We start from the raw sequence: 21,692 nt of genomic DNA on the forward strand, positions 1-21,692 counted from the left end.
AGGATTGTCGGTAAGAGTAGAGATCTAGTTCAGTGTTAGAAAAACCAGTGCTGTCTAGCATGCAGATAATTTATAAGGACTTAAATAAAATTTAAAAAATACACCAAATAACTTTTGGAGGTCATCTTTAAGCTGCTAGAACAAAGCTTTATTCTTAAGGGAGGCTTTCCAGGCTTCCAAAGTATTTTAAATGCTGTCCACCCAACTAAAAGTGAAGCCAAGGAGGGTTGCAGTAGCTTAGTAGGATTTTCTTTTTAAAGTGAGTTTGCTAACCTGGAGGAAAAGGCGGTATGAAAGTTTTGCTTCCTTTTTCTACTTCTGTTAATTTAACTGAAGTTGACCTACAAATTTGCTCTAAAATACTCTTCAGCCTAGGTAAACTCCTAAATGGCTGCAGTGTAGTGCAGATATATTCATGAAGTATCATTGCAGTCGGCACCAAGTGCAGGTTTTTCTGCTTTTTTTTTTTTTTTTTTTTTTTTGCAGTATGGGTATTTCCTAAGCTGCCCTCAATACCTTGCAATGCTGTGCTGGTAATTGTGGTGAAGAGCACAGATCCAGAGTGTTCCTTTGGAAGACAGACCAGCGTGTTTCTGCAGAACTGAGAGCACCCACTAGGAAGTCATTCCAAGTGTACATGTCTCTGTAGTGAAGGTCTTGGTAGGAGACTGGAGTGGGGGAAGTCCTTTATTCTGACAGTTTTTCTCCCTCCTCTCCAAGAGCATCTTGGCTACAAGCGGAAAGTTCCCTGCAAGTTCCTTTTTTTAAATTTTTTTTTTCTCTTTTCCCCTTGAATAGTAATGTTCAGTCTTTATTTAGGGACCCAAGTGGTGCCTAAAGCCATTTTCAATGAGTGTGCAGTAGATTTTTAGGCATGCAATATCCTTTTTTCAGTAAGGACAAGGTATAGTTGATTACAGAACGTGCTAAGTTCTGTCAACAGGGGACTTCTGAAGTCTGAACCCATCTCTGGTGTCCCTGTACTTCTGTTAGAATAGCTTCAATTTATCTTTTTTTTTTTTTTTTTTTTTTTAAATCAGTTCCTCTGTGAGCATATCCTTGCTTCCCTGTCTTCTTCCTCTGTCACCTAACTGGATTTGGTGAGAGAGTTAGTTAGCAAGACTGTGGGTGGCCTGAACTGGAGACCTGGTGATGAGCCTGCCAGTTGGCCAACATACATGCTCACTGGAAACCAAACAGAGCAAATTACTTTGCGCTTGCCCTGTGGGCCTTCCCTCCCTGGGGGGGTGGGTTGGTTTCTCTAACTCATCTCTGACTTTTCACAAAAATTCAGGTTTTACTATTTAGTGGTTTTCAGCCCTAATGTCTGTCTATGGTCCCTGTTATGGGGAAGCACCTGGTCTGACACTGGGGAGCAACTGTGGTGCAGCTGAATGAGGCTGGAAACAAAACTGGCTGTTAAATTTGCTCATTCAACATATTCAAGCTTTATAGATAGTCCTTGCTTTTCCTGTAAAGTGGTATATTAATTCGGTCACTGAGGTGCGTTAATGAACAGTTACAACAAGCTTCTGCAAATTTATGTGAAATTAGAGGATTGGCATATCAGGCAAGAGTTCAGGGCAACTTTTTGTCATTAAATTGACATTGAAATAGCTTATGAAGGTGCTGGATAAATTTTTCAGCAAAAGGAAAATAAAGTAACTGTTGCACTGTTAGCACAGTGGGTTATGTGAACGCAGTTTAAAAAAAGGCATTAAAAAACACTGATACTTTTAGTGCTGAAGAAGGTAGGTAAATGACCAGAAACTTGAAGGTGGGCAGGTGGGAAATGGTTGCAGTGTACATACATGAATGAAAGGTCTTCGGTTATGTCTCTTAACTTGTTCGATCTAGTTTAGTTAAGCCATGGCTTGCTATTGCAGTCAGCGTAGAACTGCTCTGTCATGGTGTGCATGTGGGTTAATCTTTATCCATGTTCTTGAAAGAGAAATGGGAATAGCTAACATTGGAAATCACCTGGCTTATTCGGAAATGTACTTCTGGGAAAGTAGGTTTCATATACACCAGGGAAACTACTTTCTTCAAATCCAAGGCTTTCAGGGAAGCGGTGGGGTTGCCTGTGGGTGTGGGGTGGTGGAGTTTCTTTAACCACTGGGAGTTTAAGCACATGGAGATTTGTTCCCCTCAAGCCCTGTCTCTGTTACATGTTATAGTTCTAATTTGTCATTTTTAATACACCTGAGCTGGCAGTAGAAGCAGTGAAAACTGTTTTATAGATGTAGCTGAAGGATTTTAAAGGTGAAGTTGGTGAGCTGCTGGCATTGAGGAATAGGTGTAACCATGGCTGGACCTTTCGTGAAGGCTGTGCTCAGTGGATGGACTGAAAGATTAGAATAGTAGTTACAGGCAGGCACTAGATCTGGGAGATCCTGAGGACCAGCTTGCGTGTTGCTGCTTCTCTTTTTAGTTGCCTGGTGCCTGGATGGCGCTGCGGAGCACAGGGCTGGTGGTCGCAGAGGGAAGATGCTGTGCTGAACGTGCAGCTTGCGTGGCTTTACCAAGAGCATTAAGTCGTTAAGTCTCGCTGCTGTTGTCCCTCTTGTTTGTTTTATTTTCTACAAGTGCAATGCCTAACTTTCTCTTTTCCCTTACCTTTTGTAGGCTGCCCTCGGGAGAGGCAGTGGGAGGCAGTGGAGCTGGCCTCGGCACCGGGAGAGGCTGGACTTCCCGTCTCTCTGTGCTGAATGGCTGCGATGGCGCCCGCTCTCACTGACGCAGCAGCTGAAGCTCACCACATCCGATTCAAGCTGGCTCCCCCGTCCTCCACCTTGTCGCCTGGCAGTGCCGAGAGCAACGGCAACGCCAACAACATCCTCCTGGCTGCCAACGGCACCAAAAGGAAAGCCATTGCTCCAGAGGATCCCAGTTTAGATTTCCGAAACAACCCTACGAAGGAAGAGCTGAGCAAGCTGCAACCACTAGTAGCCTCTTACCTCTGCTCGGATGTAACATCTGTTTCTTCAAAAGAGCCTCTGAAGCTGCAAGGAGTCTTCAACAAGCAGACAGTCCTTAAATCTCACACTCTCTTATCTCAGTCCTTCTTGAAAACAAGTGATCTGTTGGGGAGGCAACCAGTGTTGGAATTCACTTTGGAGAATCTAAAAACAATGAGTACTAATAGCCAGCCACCTCTCCCACAAGCGCCTGTAAATGGCTTGGCCAAGAAATTGGCCAAAAGTACCAATTCAGACCATGAAAACTCTAGTTCTCTGAATGGTGGGAAGTGTGCTCCTCCTTCTGCTGCCCTCCAAGGTGTTGACTATAATGCAGGAGGTTCTGAATTGGGGGACTTGAAGACCGGGTTGACCAATTGCACTCTTCCACACAGAAGCCTTGATGCAGAGCACACAACTCCATTTAGCAATAATAGCACTGCAAACAAATCTTCCCTTAATTCCATGGAGCAACAGCGGGTGCTCGAGGGTGGCAGTGGAGAGACTAGGTTGCCTGGTGTTGCTAGTCACTCTGACTTTGGGAGCAGTAAGTTGGAGGAGCAGAAACCTTCTCTGTTGGTGGGTCACCACAGTGCTCTTGACTCTGAGATGAGGACGAGGGCATTGCTGCGACGGCAGGCAGACATTGAGAACCGTGCCCGCAGGCTGCAGAAACGCTTGCAGGTGGTGCAGGCAAAGCAGGTGGAGAGACACATCCAGCAGCAGTTGGGTGGCTTCTTGGAGAAAACTCTGAGCAAGCTTCCCACTTTGGACCCCTTGAGGCATCGGAGCCAGCTGATGTTGACCAGAAAAGCGGAAGCAGCCTTGAGAAAAGCTGCGAGTGAGACAGTTACTTCAGAAGGCCTAAGCAGCTTCTTGAAGAGCGATTCGATATCAGAAGAACTGGAGAGATTCACGGCCAGTGGTATGGCCAACTTGAGATCCAGTGAACAAGCGTTTGACTCGGATGTCACTGACAGCAGCTCAGGAGGAGAGTCTGACGTTGAAGAAGAGGAACTGACCAAAGCAGACCCAGAACAACCCCATGTACCGCTGTAAGTAGCAAGTCAAGCTTTGCTTACCTCTGGCGGGGGGAGAGCAAAGTGAAGTGCCAGATGGAAAATCTGGGTTTTTTTTGTAGGAACACTTCTTTTTTGATGGGCTTAGATCAAAGAAGTAATGGTTAAAACTAGCGTGGAGTGATTTGCAGCACACTGCCTAGTTCGGGCAGCACATGCAACACAAGATAAAATTCTTCATGCATATGGTAGTTGTTGGTGTTCTTGTGGAGCTGCAAGTCCTGAAAATACTGCCTGGCTGGAGTGGTACAAGCATGCTGCAGATACGAACCCGAAATACTATAAACAGTTCTCTCCATGATGTGTTGGACCTGTCCCTGAAATGAAATGTTTATCTTTTTACAATGGGAATCTTTGTTGTAAACCAGTTACATAAAGTAAGGCCAGCCTGAATCTTTGTAGCTGACAGCATGTTTGTGACTGGGGAATTACTTTTTTTGTTAAACCAACTGCCTGGAAAAAAACCTCTGAAAGGATTTGGTCCAAGTGCCAGTGGAAGTGTGAAGTGAGTGTGTTCTTCTCTTGAATCTGGGAACTTATTGTTGGGAATTTTATTCTTGTCTGTGAGTTGCATTAAATGATGACAACAGCCTCATAATTATGTTGTTAACTGGATGCTGTTTGCATAAGTATTAGGTGTCAGTTTGTGTGTGGAGGAGGAAGATGCTTGTCAAGGCAAAAGGTCTTGAGACAGGTCAAGGAAGAAGGGGGATTTTTCTTCTAAAAACAAGACTTTTCCGTAGGAGTGCATATCACAGTATTTTGCACAAATCTCTTAAAAGGCCATATTCTGTGTCTAGTCTGTGTAAAATCTTGCTTGCATCAGTGGATGATCTCTTTCACCTTGATGGACCTATTGAACTTAAATCTCAGTCTGTGAAGTATAGCTGTGGTCGACAAAAAGCTCCCTGTAGCAGTCACCGGGGTCCTGTCTAGAATGCGGACAGCTTTCTGATCAAGGCTGGAAATAGTCACTATGACTTCTGCATGCCTGCACTATTTTGGGTTTGTTCAGATCTGTGGAGAAATAATGGAACGTATTTTGATACCTGTTGTCCAAAGTAATGTTAATGCCTGGTCGAGTGCTGTGTTGACACAAATTTTACTGAACTAGGTAGGTGGACATGAACAGTGCGTGTACTTGGGTAACTTCAGCATCCTCCAAGAACACACTCATATGGATGAGTGCTAGCAAACAGATGTTACAGCTCTTTAATATTAAATTCCAGCTAAATGTCACATTGTGTTTTTGGGATGTTAGCATAGGATGAATTTCTGTATGTGAAGTCTCAAACATGGCATGAGTTCGGCTTTCTCCCAGTGCAAAGCTAGTAGCCGAGCATGTGATCCCTGCTGGCTGGACATAAAGGCGTTTTTGTGCTGTTGGAAAAGAGAGTTTAATAACTTTATTCCTGTTTTATAAAGTCCACAAACTTACTGTTGGGATTAGTAGTAAAATTGCATTTATAAGTATTGTAATAGTTATTAGAGGAGACATTTGATTAAGATTCTGTCCAAAGTAATATTAAATTTCCCATATTGTGGGTTTCATAGATTCACGTGTTGTCTAGCAAAGTGAAATTTCTTTGCCACTCATCTTAATCCCAAGAGGAAGTGCGGTATTCAGAGACATGATGCGTGAAATTCTTTGCTGACTTTTCTGCCCTTTGTGTTAGTCATGCCTTTACATTCCCCAACCTCCTGAGCACTCTTAAAAAGCCAAAGATTTTTAAAGCTAATAAAAAGAATGATCCTTCTATTGTCTGTAGGTTCAGAAGCTGGTGTGTATGCATACTGGCATCTAGGCCAGGCCCACCAAACCTCGTTTAAAGTTTATGCCTGTGGGTATTTAGTAATTAGTCTTCCCAGCATTGACTGTCCTGTTGGCATGAGTGCTTTGACATTGGGTCTCATGAGCTCTGGCATTACTGAAGTTGAGGCTGAATGCACATTTGTGCTTGTTAGCAAAACTCCTGAAGTCAACCTTAAGAGCTAGTACAAGCATCTGAGTACATCTAAATACCATTCTTTTCAAAGTAGTGCTAAGAGACAGGAAGGGGAAGAGCTGACTTTTCCACTGGGAAGCCGCCTTGGGCCAGCTTATTGTACAGAACCATTGTTTTATGTTTGTATGGGCACAGAACAGCGAAGGCTTTTTGCAGGGTTGCTCAAGTATGGCTGGATTTTGCAGCTTGCTGAATTTACTTATTAAAAGGAAGACTTTCACCCTGATTATCTTAATTTGGTAGCGAGATGGAATATCTTAATGCGTGTAAAAACTTCTGTCTCATCCCTCAGTCGGCATCCCTTGGCTGTGTATTGCTCCTGTGGATGCCCCTGACTTCCCCCAAGAAACTGACTGCTTGCTTGCTTCTAGATCTTTAGTGAGAGTTATGCTACTAACGGTGTGTCTTGTAGCTTGCTTGCAGTAAGTGGCCATGAGATTCAAGTAGAAGCATGCAAATGAAACAAAAATGTGTTTACATCATGCTTAGATAAGAGCTGACCTTTGAGTTTTTCTGGCATGATGGCATTCCAGAATGAGTATCTGGTCAAGGACAGACTTCGAAGCATTTGTACTGTTCTGGCCCACCTGATCTTGGCTGGAGCAGCATCTCCCTGAGGAATTGCTTCTTTCCAGTAGCATTAGGGATCTATCAGAGCTTGGTAGGTCCTTCTAAAGCACTCACAGACCTGCTACCCAGGAAGGTGCTGTCATTCAGGTGCATAACCAGGCCATCATGTAATGCATAAACAAAGCAGGGAGGTATTCGTTACACCTTTGTTGCGAAGCCCTGCCAGCTATGGGCTTGGTTTAACAAGGTGCTCTTGATTCTCATGCAGCCGATGGGGAAAGAAAGCGCGTGCAGACAGGGTTGGTTCGTGATGCGTTCTTAGGTTTATGTGGATCAAGGACCACCATGTTGCGTTTCATTTGCTCTCGGATTAATAAGCTGCTTCACAGCTAAGATCCTCTTACGTGTTGCTTCAAAAGCGTGCGTGGTGGCAGAGTTAGGATGAAGAGAAGCTTTGCCTCTGCTCGGTGATGACGAAGGCAGGTTGGAACCTCCCCTGTGGAGAATCGTACTGAATTTCTTTGGCTGGGTGTGACCGTAGGCAGCAGCTGTCTGCGACTGCGAAACCTGTGCTACTTTGAAAGGGCCCAAATGCTGTTGTCAGCGTGGTAGGATCAGGAACTGCTGTTTGTGAAAGGTTGCTCGAGCAGGGCATGCAAATTCCTCACAGAGCTGGAGGGCTGCTGGCTGGGCTCTGGCTTATGTGGCCAGTGATGGTTTAGCAAATAATCAAAGTCCTGGTGTTTCTGTGGCCCTGTACATAGCAGTAGGAAATATTTCATGTGGCTTGTGCATCTTTATAGTAGTTGCTTCTCTCAGACTGGTTGGTTCCTTTGGTTGTCTTGCATTTGACTGTAGACTAGTTTCATCAGAATTTGTCAATTATTTTTGGCTGATTAGTTACTTATGTCAAGCAGCAATGTAGTCATTAGCTGGTGAGCGGTATGTGATTTAGCCTCTGTAATCCCCAACTTCAGTCTGCATACCGTGGAGAAATTTTCTGAAACGGTAGTGAAAACAAATATTTAATTGGAATTTACATTTTGGTTCAGATTTCTTATCTGGGAAGTCACTGTTTGGATGGCAGTTACATCAAGCTGCTGAGAGTGAACTGAAGTTCCTGGTGACTAACTTCTCACACCACCTTTTACAAGGGTCAGACAGTACCTACAGTGTGTTCAGTTGTGGTTGTTACAATGCCTGTGGCCATGATGCCTAAGCACACTTCAATTATGCCCATTTACTGGTGGGAAATCCAAGCACCTTCTGCTCTTCATTGTTGCAATGAATCATTTCACAGCCTTGGAAGCCCATGTGTTGACTCCTCCCTGTGCTGTGTCACATTGTGCTGTCTGGATTTCAGAATTGCTGGACTTGGAGTAGTAATGAAGATTTCTCACTAAGGAGTGCTTTTGTCAGCACTAATTTCAAAGTCCTGTGTTGGAGAGGGATGCGTGTGGCACTTGTGTCAGTGGTTGTTCGAGGGGTAGTTGCAGTTGGTGCATCAGTTGACTGAGAAATAGGATTTAGAAATTCTGGTTTTTTCTCTCTTGATTGTATTTTTCAAGCGAGAGCATGATAAGGAAGCCTGTGTCTCAAAGATCTATTAAATAGCATTTCTCAAATTTGTGACTTCATGGAGCTGTAATTCAGATGGCAAATCTCATGCTGTGAGGAGTAAGGAAGCTTTTCCTACTGGTCACAAACATGTTTCACTAACTCCGATTTGTGTAGAGCAATCCTAAAAGTTTGTCTCTACTCTTTATGACTTTTTCAGTTACCTGCTTGGCTTTTTGTGGTGTTTTTCTTGTTCTTGACTTCTAGCTGTGCTTGTAGGTACTGACAACAGCACAATGCTTAACCTTCTATTTCTCAGCTATTTATGAAAACTTGCATCTGTCGTACCTGAATTGCTTGTAATCCTCGTGCTGCTCAGCAGCAATATGTTGGTCAAGAGAGTTGTCCCTCAAGCATCTTTCAGTTGGGAAGAGAGAAAAAGAACAAATCCTGAACATGTTCTTGCTTTGCATTTGAAAGCAGAATAGCAGAGAGCAGTTCATTGTTCAGAAATGCTTAATCAGGTATCCAGAGTAAGTAGGACACTCTGCAAGTCCCTTTTGCTTTTAAGAAAAGAGGGCAAATCAGAACACTGTTTGAGAAAGATCTTAAGAAAAATGAGTCAGTTGTTTCTCCACTAATGTTAGTCATAGTACACCTTTTACAGATACAATGGATGTCTGATAAGTTGGTTCTGATGATTATTTGAGCCTTGATCCTCATGCGGGCCTTACTGGAGTATGGAAGGAAGGTTAGGTGGTTTTGGTACAGGTACTCATGTTGCCATCCACAGAACTTGGTTAAGGCAATGTTGTTGGCTTTCATCCTAGAGGGAGTTTGATGCATTGGTTTAAATTTATCTTTCTAGGCTGAAGTCACAGTTGTTTCAGGGGGAGTAGAAGGGAGCCAGCACTCGGTGTTGGGTCGCGTGTGCGAAGAGTAGCAGTGAAGTCAGGTGCTGTGGTGCAGGAAAGTGTTTGAATTTGCTGTGTGGGGTGTTGGATACAGGCGAAGCATCTTTCTGCATCTTTCTTGCAGATGCTTTTCATGCTCTTGCAGGGGGGTTTGGGTTATTCTGTTCGGTGTCAGATCTTCTCTGCCTGTTTCTTGGGTTGTGGGGCTGCGCTGGGCTGGTGTATGAAAGATATTGCAGAGGACTGGAAGTGATTTGGTGTCTGGCACTACCAATAAACTATGCTTTGTCTCTATAGCCTTTACCCAGTGGGGCAGCGAGTAATAACAGGCTCTAGTTCAGATTTTTTAGGACTTGTGGGTGACACTTTGGATAGGGTTGCATAAATATTTACTTTACTTTTCATTGGAAAAAGTCTGTCACAGCATCTGAAGCAGCAGAAGAAAATGTTCGTGAAGTTTGTGAACGTGAACTGGCATTAAAAACCTAGTGTGGTAACTTGTCTGCTTTCCTACAATCTCATGTGAAATTGAAGTTGGTGTTTGAGCAAGGGAAAGGGGCCCCACTTAGAGCTGATCTCTAATATTGAAGTCTAATATACCGGTGTGGGGGATGGGGAAAAGACTTTTGTATTCTGTTACACCAGCATCTGTAAGCAGCTACAGTTTAGAGCTGCATTTTTGTTCTTGTTAATACTGACACAAGATAAAAAATTACTATATGGGTAAGATGAAAACTGAAGCAATGGCAGAAATGGACTTCCTTAAAGATATTGTAAAGGTGTACTTCACAGATGTGTTTTTCTTCCTGAAAGATTTTGCTTTTCATTATGCAGTAACATGGGCTTTTTTTTCCTCCCCCTCCTTTGTTCTCTCCTCTAGCAGATACCTTCTGGTTGCACTAGCTCCGCAGCAGCGCTGCGCTAGACTTCCAGCTGGGGGAAAATGTTTTCCTTGCTAAACTGGCACTACCCCAGCAGATTTTTCCACGGAGCGTGTTTTGGGCACACCCTGGATATGGTGCGTTTTGCAAGTGTCTTGTTTCAAAGGCTTGGAGAGCTGGATGGCTTTGCTGGGCCATCCTCAGATAAAATGCTTTAGGGAGAAGAGAACTTAAAAAATTGACTTAGGTTTTACTTGCTGGATTTCTGAATGAAAGGAAGGACTTAAAAATACAAATAGGTGAAGGCCTGTGTATTGACTAGTAATTCAGCTGGGAAGTGGAAGGAGAAACTTGAATTGCAGTTGGGTCTGTTACAGTTGCCCTTCATGTCTTTGGATCCAGATGGGAACTGGGGATGGTTCGATGCTCCACTGCACTTGGAGTTGTCTCTAACATCCTGGTTGTGGCTCTTAGCATTTGAAAGACTTGGCGATGTGCTCGTCCTTGATGTAATGGAATGGTTATGGTTTGCTTAAGTAACATCTAGCTCTATCCCCAGTCCCCCCCACACCCCACCCCCAGGATCTTCTCTGTGATAAGGTTACTTTCTGGAATGCCTGCTCCAGCCTTGACCTCAGCACTGAACAAGCTATTTATGGGAAGGGTACCTGGCACGGGCGCTCCGAGTTAAGGATTTGTTAATGGTGCTTGGGCTTTTGGTGTAGAACGTTCTTTTTCATTAAACTGTATCACATCAGCAGTGAGGGGGATGATACTTTGATGAAAGAGAATATTTAAAAGGGGACAGTCAGAGACTTGTGCTGTTGAGACCTTAAATTCACTGGTTTTGGTATGAGGATGGGGTGTCTCAAAAATTTTGCTGCAAATTGGTCATGTTGAAGGTGGCTCTCCTATTGCCTGCCCCTCCCCAAAACCAGCCTTCAACTTTGTGCCAAAACACACTTGTTCCAGCAGTTGTCCATGGCTGGTTATTGTACCCAAGCAGGGAGGTCATCACGGTGATGTATTTAAAGCTCTTCTGTTAGTTGTAAGCTGTCAGGTTAGTGAGGGTGAACAACTTGGCAGATGGCTGTTTTCTCCCTGGTGCTCATGTGCAACCATGATGTCTTAACTGCAAAACGAGATGTTCCCTGTGATAGTGGTGGCAGAGGAGTTTGGCTGGCTCATGTGATGCTTCTGCTTCTGAAGCAGATTAATTTGTGCTGTCTTATGAATGAGCATAAGCATGCTCTTTCCAGAAGTGTTTAATTCTCAAAGATATTCAGCCCATTTTAAAGAGTTACGGCTCCCTTTATCTTAAATACGTGCATCCTTACTGTGTAAAATATATAATTTGAGTTGTCTCTCACTTATGTAGTGGAACAGTCAAGGGGAGTGGGAGAAAGGGGTAGTGTTTGACACAGATCTCGCTGCAGTGTCATATGTCTCCTTGCAGCACTGTACAGTGCTGAGTTTGTCAGATAGTTTTGAGTGTTGTTTCACTTCTTTAAAAGTGCCTCCCAACAGGGTGGATTTGTGAAATGTGACTTCATTCGGCTGCTTGCTCAATAAAATATTCAGTAACTTAAAGCAATGAAAAAAAAAAAACCAAAACCCCAAAACGCCACCAAAAAAAAAAAACCCCAAACCAAAAAACCAAAACCCAAGAAAACACCCCCCACTATAATGGTGACTTTTTTTTTTCATTAGGCTCAAAACATTTGGTCATCAAATTACCAAAAGAGGGAAATAAGGAGGATCGGGGTACTCCTTATGCAGCAGAGCTTTAGGCTTTTGTATTTGTGACATTTTAGCAGTTTCCATAGTAACACATAACGATGTTGTAAGAAATGTTGCAGGGATTTTATTTGTATAAGGGAGGACTTTAAAATATTAATGGAAGGCAGTGTGAATTGGAGGGAAGTCTAATTGTATTTTCTGTTGGGAGCAGAAAAAATAGATGCTCTGTAGAGGAAAGTGATTTGACACATTGTCCAGAGTGAGCAGCTGCCTGTAGATTGAACTTGTCTTGGCCAGCAAACAGAAAATAAGAGAATTTCAGTCATCTTGGGAATGTTTGCCACAAAGTCCTTCTGATACTTAAAGGTAAAGCTTTGGAAATATTTTGCTGTCACTCATTCTCCAGGTCCAGGTAAAAAATATTTTATCTTGGAAGTACTTTTCATCCCAGCCCCTGTGCAGTTGGAGCTCATCTCCTGTGGTATTTGGTTAAATGTTTGGAGCTGCTGCCCTTTTTGTGTTCATGAGGGTATCTGTAAGCTTAGTTGGGTTAAAGATTGGCTGTCTCCATTTAGAAGCGTTTGTAGCAGAGTAGCTCATACGGCTTTACAGGCAATCTGCATTTAGTGAATTCCCTGGCGGCTCCTACTTAATGACCGGTATTGAGCTTTTGCTGTTTCAGGGCTGGTGACGTTACATTGCATTATCAAATCCAATCCACTCTTGAGTAAGAAGCAAAGGCGTTTTATGTAGATGCAATAGGCAGAAATCACAAAAAAAAATGGTTTCTGGGAGAAAAAAGGTTTAGAGAGGGATGTTTGTGTGCACATACTTAAGTGGGTGTAAGTTTGAGTTCTGGGTCAGCAGAACCTAGCCCTGTGCACCTAGCCCTGTATTTCCACCTAACTAGGTGAACAGAGGTGGTGGAGGGCAGTAAAAGGCAATGCAGTTTAGATGACTTTGCAATTAAATCACTTCTAGGAACCTGGCAAGAAACTCCTACTTTCCAGATTAGCTTAAAGATCAGTACATGAACGTCTTGCTTCCTTGTATCTTTATCTGTGGTTTTCTGTTATTAAGTTAGATATTTAATCTTTCTATTATTAAGTTAGGTATTATGTCTTAGCTTGTGACTGCGAGACTGCTGTGAGCCAGTCCCTGCAATGGTTAGTGCACTCTGGATGCAGTTGCTGGCTGGAGGTTATAAACGGTTCCTTGCTGGCCTCTGCAAGGCCACTTTCTGATTTTCCTCTGTCAAAATTGCAAAGCTTGGGCGTAGTGACAGCTGGTTCTGCCCTGCCCTTGTCTTCTGTCTGCATCAGAAGCTGACTAGGAGTTAACACATTTCATCTGCCCATTTAACTTTGGAGAGGGCACCTCCTTTTAATGTAGCAGCACTTGGTCCTGATTTGTTCTGGGCCCCTGGATGTTGTAAATGCTGCTGCTCCTTCTCCTCCATGGGCTTGCAGGCACTGAGCGATCTGGTGGGATGAGCGGTTTCACTTATAGGAGCTGTATGTGCCTGTGAGCGTCAGTTCTCCCTACGCTGTGTCGAGTAAAGATTCTGTATTCTAGGTGGTAAAAAAAGCACTGTGTGCTGCTGTCACCCACAGTGACTGGCCTTAAAAGTGCTTGAGAAGGAGGTTAATGTATTCAGAGGTGGGTGCAGCAGCTGCTGGTGGCTTGTGCATGCCCTGTGTACTTCTGCACCCTCTTTAAGAGGGTATGGCACAACAGCTCTGCAGCTGGGGCACAACGCTTGTTGTTCACCTGCAGTCTCTCTGCCCATTGCTCTTCAGACCCTGTCCTCCTCTGGGTGCTGTGGGTGTCAGCACAGAGGAAAACAGATTACCCCTCTGTGTTTGTACACAGAGCAGGGCAGGGGTCTGATCTAGAGGAAAGAGACAGGCGGCTTTGGAGATGCTTTGGTGCTCAGTGATCTTGGCTTGGCATGGCTTTGGCAGCTTCTGACAAAATTTACCTCCTGTGGTCCCAATTCCTGATCTGGGTGGTTTGATGTGAAGAGGTAATGCCTCTCCCTGTTACTAGTGGCTTTTTTTCTCTGCTGGAGACTCACATCTCAGTGGCCAAGGGGAGAATATTTCTGTTTAGCAGCCATTACCGTTCCTAGGCTCGGACAGTTGCATGAATAAAAGTTGCAGCAGCTAAATCTGCCTATTTTTGTGTGAATTGGAGCCCTTCTCCATGTGACTTCTGCTATTCCAGTGCTGGCTATTTCAAAAAAATGAGACAATTAGCCTTCTGTGGATCTGCATTTTGAATGCAGAACACTTGCAGGGCTCTTGCTCCATGTATGCAACATTTTGTGGTATTGGCTTTTTACTGTCTCAGACTAAAACAAGAAAATTATTCTCTCTCTGCTCCTTCTGTGTTGTAGGTAGCTCTCCTGCCATTTGCAGAAATTTCTGAAAGTCAAAGGGAAGATGCTGTTTATACTAAGGCAGAAAATAATTCAAAGAAACAACCGCATTAGGAAATCTTTAAAGGCTTTAACCACTTTTCCTATGTCAAGGCAGATTAAATTGATACAGATTAATTTTCAGGTATTTTTCATCATAATATGTACACCAGAGTGTCATCTAATGACTTCACCAAGGTTCGTTGTTCATGTGTTGGTCAAAGCCTTACCGTTTTAAATAAAATAAATCTGTTTGAGTAGTAGCCAGCCAGTTCAGTGTGATGAATCATATTGTGCCTAAAGACAGCTTTCCATATTCAGCCCTTGCTCACTCCCCCCTACCATCCCCCTCTCCCTGCCTCTGGAAATGGGCAAGAAGCCCAAAACAACTTAACTCTTAGTTATTTAAACCTATTTTTAATAAGTGATACTTGTAGAAAAATCTCACCTGAAGGCTTTGACTGAGATTGTCTTGTGTGTTAGATCTTAAACTGCCTTATGAAGTGCATAACTTTGCTGGGGTTTTGTGTTTGGTTTTTTTAGCTGCTTTTTTATGAACATGAGCCGTTCTTTGAATTCTTACTAACAGGCTGAAATTACATCTGTCTCCAGTTACAGCAGTTCTGTTCTTGTTCACTCTTTTGTGTGAATCTTTGACTTGTCAAATGTGCCCTAGTGCTCCTCCTCTCACTCCTGCATTAGCTCTCCTCTTGTATTAATGTCCAGGTCTTTTCAATATAAGGAGTTCTAGTTATTTTTGCAGTTAGTTCTCCTCTGTGCTGGCTGTTGAAGTAGTGTTTATTTTCAAAATAGTATCCTCTGTAATGAGAAAGCTTTTGTAGCCCATCCTAGTTGTCATGGCAGAGATCTGCCTTTTTCCCCCCTCTGCTTGCTGTTACCAGGCTTGCTTTGGTTATGTTAAACTCCTGAAACCAAATGCCTCTTCAGGCTGGGTACAGGTAAGCCCTAATCAGATTAGCTGCTCTGCAAATTGACTTGCTTATTTTACCGATGTTTTCATGTGCTTGAGCAAGTCAATTTGTGTGCTAGGACAAGGCACTCTTCTATGATAAATTAAAGGAAAAGTGGCTTGATAAAGGCTTTAGGTGGCTGTATGAAGACCTAGTGAAAAATATCAACTGTGTTCACTTGAATTCTCTATGTGCATATGAATTTTTCCCCTGTGTGTATATGAATTTTTTTCCCCTTTGTTCTTTCCTTTTCCCCCATGGGCAGTAGTTGCATGTTTGCCATCTCCACAACTTTGTGTCCTTTGGTAATTTCTGTAGCAGAGCTTCTTCTGGACCAAGGTTTGCCCACTATTTGGGTCAGTGGTTGGGGTGCACAGGAGCTCTAGTTGTCTTGCACCCTACTTTCCTCTTTGTTCCTTCCTTTGCTATCCTTCCCACAACTTAAAGAGATGGTATCTGAAAACTTTGTGGTGCTCAGCGAGCCAGCTCCTAGAGAGGATAAGATGCATAGAAAATCTTGTGCGTTGTTTTCTTCATTGTTGTCTTGTCTTTGAAGGCTTTGGTTGTAAATTCCCAGAAGCTTTTAGTTGTGATGCTTGGAGCAAGCAGACTGCCAGACTTCAGCATTGGGGAGGTAACCTCTGCAGTCTCTCACAGCAGTAACGAAGTAGTCCCCACTAATGAGAGTCTGTTGCTGTAGCTGAGTGTTACTTGGTGAATCTGCCATAGGAATCCTCTCTTTATTGTTTTGTTCTGATGTTGTGGCATTCCTCAAAATTGCTTTTATCTAGTTCTTGTCTGCTTGTTAACAACCGTCTGCATCCAGAGCACTTGGCTACTTTAAATGTTTGCCTTATATAATTGAAACTTTTTCCTCCCCTCCTTTTGGAGCTTTCTAGTAGGAATTTTTGTTGTTTGTTTTTTTTTTTTTTTTTTTCCTCTGATGTAGGTGTTTGAATTTCTCAACTAGTCAAACTAGTACATAAAGTAATCTTTCTGTTCTGAATCTTGCTGTAGTAGTCTTACTGGAAAAATATTTGTTTTCACTTAAATTTACTAGGCCTGGGAGAAAACTCTGTAATCTTCCTTCCAGTTTTGAGAGACTGAAAACAAAATTTCCAAGAATACATATCCGATGAAGCTTTTTCTCCCTTCCTGCTCCCCCTCCCCTGTCCTATAGAGATTGACTGGAGTTTAAAGTGAGTTGGATGCTTATCGCCCAGTGATTGGGGATTTTGTTCAGATGAGAAATACTGGGATGTGTGCGCGCCTGTCCTTGCTGCCCTTGAGGACTGCTGACCTGGTACAAATGGGAGTATTAATTGAAGTAATGGAGCTCTCCTGTGTTTGACTTCATTTCTGAGAGTAACTTGTCCAAAAGCATCTTGCTTTATTTGTTTAGCTGACGCTTGGTGAGATAAAGGAGGTTCTGAGAATTTGTGATTATCTACTTAACGGTGGCTTATGCTGTTGTCTCTTCCAATGCAGCAGAGCAAGTAGGTAGCACCCCTCCTCCTCCTCCTCCTCCTCTTCTCTGCCACGAAGAACAGCAGCTGCCCGATTTCCTCAAGGATTAATCATCTCCATCGTACCTCTGATCAGTTTTTGACACACACTAGGGCAGAGAGCTGAACAGAAAAGCGTCGACTCTTGCTTCACAGAAATGTTGTGGAGAACATAAAAAACCGTGAAAAAATTTCACTTAGATACATACGCCCCTTTTTTAATCATTGTAATTGCCTGTTAGCTTACTGCTGGCTAGTGTTGCTTTTAAAGTCCTGGCATTTATTGCAAGAGATTGTGTGGTAATTTCAGAGGGTCATTTTCCCTTTGTACCAAGGTCTGTCTGGGGTTTTTTAGGTGAAAATATCCCATCCTCTCTAGTACTAGTTGTGAATTTCCTTGCCCTTTGAGCAAGATGACAGTACTGAAGTACAATGGCTGCATTATGGTTCTGGTTCTTGCCACAGCTTGTTCCAGCTATGCTAATGAAAAAAATTTGTCATATCTCTTCCAAAGCTGGGAATCCTCTAGGTCTGGGGAAGTGAAAATGCGTAATAGTTTGGCTGTTCAGCCGGCTTGGCCCTTTGGACCCTTTGAGGCTATGTAGTAATCGACTTGCAGTGATGGCTCTTTGTTTCTGATACAATTACTTTTGTGTTGGCTTTTGTTGTGAAACGTTTGGCTTCAAAGTTTTTGAATGCATTTGAAAATGTACCATGTGTTTTACGCTTTCTTCTGACATGTGCAAATAACGTTGACATGAATCAGAGGAGTGTTATCCTAAAGCTGCAAAATCTCAGGTTCAGCCCAGTATAATTCGCTGTGATGGTGAATGATCCTGTTCATAGCGTGATCATGCATAAGACCTTGGGTTGTTGAATCTGCTGTCAGCCTGACAACGTTGTTTGCAGCAGATTTTAGAAATCTCAATAGATTGAGAATCTGTATTCTGTTCTTTGCTTTGTGTGAACCTTTTTAAATTTTATCAAGCACTAAGGTCTGGAAGATGACGTAGTACTACAAACTATTCTCATTTGCTGCCTTTGCTTATGGATTGCTTGACTGAAAGTTGCCACAGTTCAATATTTTTGGCTCTTGTCCTGGCTTCTTAGACATGTGAATGTGACATGCTTTGCTTTTGGAAAGTAGTGACTGTAAGGCAAGTGATGCTCCATTCACTCCCCCTCCCTCTCCCTCAAAAGAATAAGAAAACCCTCCTGAAGTAAAGACATCTTTGGTAAAAAAAATCTCCTGATGAGATTGATCTCATGATTTTTTGAGAAACTGAGGAGGGTTGGGGTAATGATGGAAGCTCTGCCTCTTGTATGAGATGTTTCAATGCTGCCAATCAAAACATCTTCTAAAAATATCCTATCTTCTAGAAGAATCTATTCTTGCAAATCAGAGCCCAATATTAAATAACATACTGTTGATTGCATGGGATCCAAATTAAAGAAACAGACCAGTATTCATCTCTCTTTTCTCCCTTTCCACTTCTTTATTAAATTGCTGGATATTTGTTGCAGGCTTCACATAGGATGCAAATAAAATTAGTCTGAGCATGAGATCCTTCCAAAAATGTGGTACTTGAACTGCAGGGGAGTTTGCTCAGAAGGTGGAAACTGGCTTGCTTTTCTCTACAGAGACTTTTTTCCCGTCGCATGCCTGGTGTCTTGGCATGAACTAAACATTATCTAGTCCTTTTGAAAAGTCCTGAAGTAGAGAGTGCGTCTTGGCTGAACCTAATTGAAAGGGCTGGGGAAAATCTATCCAAGAAAAATAAATTTTTGGTGGAGCAGCCAACAGCGTGTGTGACAGGAACCACTTTCAGAGGGATTGGGGGTGGTACAAATAGAGTGTTTTGATTTGGCTCTGGGATAATGACCTTTTGTCTTATTGGTACAATTAAGATATAACCATCTCTTTTAGCCTAAAATAATTCAGTTCTTGGTGTTTTCTCACCAGTTCTTGTTCCTGTGGCATCTCTTTCCACCTTGTACCCTGTATTTTCTAATCTTCTGTAGATCTTACGGAAGAGCATCTCCCTTTCCTCCTGCTCTGTAGACCACAGGGCCGGGTATCTGCTGAGTCTGGCAACAGGGATCGTCAGTCACGTAGTGATACAGGCACCTGCCCGTGAGGGACTGCATTGCCCGAAGCTCCGGCAGGGAAATGAATCTTGTAGAGCTGCTGGTGTTGGGTTCATGAGGCTGTAAAAACTTGATGAGGTTATTAGTTTGCAGAGGTACAGTTCATAGGGCTGTGTTTGTTTCGGGAGGAAGAAGAGCTGAAAAGCATGCCTGTGGTGACAAGGGGACGTTTCCCCATGGCTGTCGTCTGTCCTCTCCCTGAACGGTGTGGTGTTAGGGTCATCTTTTCCAGCTTGTTTGTGGTTGCCTCTTCTCCCCATCCAGCCCCTTTCTCCCAGTGTTGTGATTTAGGGACTCCCCTGTTTGTATTAACAATGGGGAGGAGTCGCTTAGCAATGGCAAACCTGCCACGTCTGCTTGATACAAACCCGCATTGTCCTTGATGAGGAAAGAGCCTTCCAGTAATTCACCTTGCCAGCAAGAAAGGGGATTTTTTTTTTTTTTTGTAAGAGCAGCTGAGTTGTTTGAAATCAGTGCAATGTTTAGTGACACCAAAGGAGAATATACTTTTGTGGGTAGGAAATGCTGTTTAATTGCTCAAGATGGCAGTTTATTCTTTCAGTCCATGGAATTTCAGTCTATGTGAAAACCAGAAATGTGGCTGTGAACTCATTATTCTGATTTCTTGCTTGCCGCCTCAGAATAGTAGAAAGCATCATGCACTTGCAGAATGAAATGATGATTCTTTCTGGATCTAAATGAGATTAAATTAATACTGCATTCTGTGTAGCTTTTTTAATAAACAATCAGAAGTATTCTGTTCTTTTGCAGGATTGTGTTAATCATGAGAAACTCTGTGGCCACAGGTCTTCAACTCATTAAGAAGTGTAAACAGGCCAACAAAAAGCTGAGATGTGCTGAAGGATAATTCAGGTAGCACTGGGATCAGAAACAGGCTGCTGAAACCCTGAGTCATGGAAATAAATGCAATTGCTAGTACATTTACCAAACAGTAGCTGAATCCGACTGTTCTAAAGTAAAAATGGTCTTATTTTCTCTTTCACATGTTCATGTACAATCCTTTTTTTAGCTGTTTGTGTTTTTTAAGCTATAGGGAATTGTGAATGACTTGTATGAATTTACAGTGAGTTGTGAAAGCCTTGAAAGATATCTAAGCATTTTGGAGTGTGTGTATATGTACACAATGCATACGTGGCATACAAGAAACTTTTTTAAAAGAAGACTATGTTTAGTTATATCCCAGCAGTTTGCTGTTGAGGCCTTTGCTCTGATTTCCTTAGTTAACAGATATGGTTCAGTTCATTGGCTGTGAGGAGAAAATCTGAAGTCTCTTTTTTGATGTAATTAATATAATTTTATTACAGCAGGTTTTAGGAAGAGCAGGAAGTGAGGTATAGGTTAGTAGGTAAAAGAGCAAGAGTGTTTTGAGAATTTGAATATGAAATCTTGATGTGTGTGACACGTTGCTCATAGTACAGCCAAGTCACCAAAAATGCCACCTGCTTTATTTCTTCAAATCCAAAACTCAGTCTTGCTCTTTCTCTACATGTCGATAATCTTATTGCACAGAGGGTGTTAGGCTGGACCACCATAACTGTTTCTGTAGCCACTTTTGTGTGCTCTATAAGAAAGTATAAAAACTAAGTAGGAGGATCTGCTCTTTGTGACAGGTTTCACTCATGTTGGTTAGAGGTTGTTTTAAATTTTGAAACATGAGGTTTAACATCTCTTCTAAAACTTGCTGTAACTTCATGTGGGTAACAGTAGGCAAAATACTTAAACATGGCTAAATTCTTGGTTTGTTCGGTAGCCTGCTAGAGAGTTCAATAGTCTTTGACATTTTGGGTTTTCCTTATTTGTAACTTGCAGTTTTCGGAAATGCATTGAGGTTTCTCTTAATTGCTGCTTCACCATCACTTGTCTAATAAGCACTGCCGTCAGAACTAGAACTAGCGCAGTATAAAACGCTCACCCCTGCTGCAGCTCATTCCGCCTTGGCATCTCAGCGGAGCCACCTCTAATCTTGCCATTAGAGGTTGAAGTCGACCTGTTAACCTCTCACACCCCTGAAGAAGAATAAAACCCAACCTCAAAACCGAGTTTACCCAAAACTTGCTTAGCCAGTGGAGCATCTGGTTGTGCATGAATTTTTTTTAACACCATTTTGCCTGAAGATGTTGCCTTTTAGCAACATCACAGGCCTGAAGATGATTGCCTTTGAGAGATTCCTGGGACTTTGCAATCTCTGCGTAAAGTTGCTGATGGAATGGTGTTTCATGCTGTCAGGAAAACCTGTTAACAGTTGCATACAGTTTTTAACATGGATGTCTCTTACAGTGAAACAGCTCTGTGTTCGTTGTATGTGGGGATAGGGGCTATTTGATTGTTGGTCAAATTTGTGAGAAGGCTGAAGGTGGAATCAATGAAGAGCTTTTTTTATTCTCTCACTGTTGGACTTGTCCTTTCAGTTCCTGCAGCATTTGAATATTAGACCTTGTAGCTCCAAATGTCAGTTTGTTGGCTTGCTTTTGGGGACAAGCTTCTGCAGTGGGTAATAGAGCATTCAGTCTAGCTTCTGCATTACTGGTATTTTAGTTTAGTTTTATAACTTGCTATGGCAAAATGTAGAGCTGTTATATAAGTAGCTTTTAAAGATGGGACTTGTCAATAAGAAGGAAACAGCCTGTAAGCTTTGCTTAGTAAGCCTTCAAATGGAATTAAGGGGTTGCAAATAAATTTGTTCTTAATAAACTAAACTCAGTTTGTCTAGGACTTAGTTTATAAGATAGAACAGACTTCTTGCAGCTTTTTGTAAGTTCTGGTTGTATATCAAAGAATATAAATCATGAGTTCTTTGCCACCCTATGAAGGTCAAAGTCTGGATCCCAGTGTATCAGACTGGAGTGGTGACTCTGAGGAGGAAAGCTTTTCTCAAAATCAGTAACTGCTGCTTTTTAGTTCCCGTAGGCCTTGCTTCCCCCTGC

At 42.6% G+C, this 21,692-nt stretch overlaps 1 protein-coding gene across 4 annotated transcripts in view; it reads left to right on the top strand.

Annotated features, from left to right (window-relative positions):
• The window catches only part of KANSL1 (KAT8 regulatory NSL complex subunit 1), a 101,551-nt gene that overhangs the window by 16,956 nt on the left and 62,903 nt on the right, over positions 1 to 21,692 (top strand). For all 4 annotated transcript variants that reach the window (XM_049800823.1, XM_049800825.1, XM_049800824.1 and 1 more), the window contains exon 2: positions 2,626 to 4,012. In XM_049800823.1, coding sequence (XP_049656780.1) covers positions 2,709 to 4,012 — 1,304 coding nt within the window. In that variant the 5' untranslated portion in view covers positions 2,626 to 2,708. The remainder of the gene's footprint in view (positions 1 to 2,625; positions 4,013 to 21,692) is intronic.

The sequence above is a fragment of the Accipiter gentilis genome, chromosome 5 (assembly GCF_929443795.1).
Source record: "Accipiter gentilis chromosome 5, bAccGen1.1, whole genome shotgun sequence".
NCBI classification, from domain to species: Eukaryota; Metazoa; Chordata; class Aves; order Accipitriformes; family Accipitridae; genus Astur; species Astur gentilis.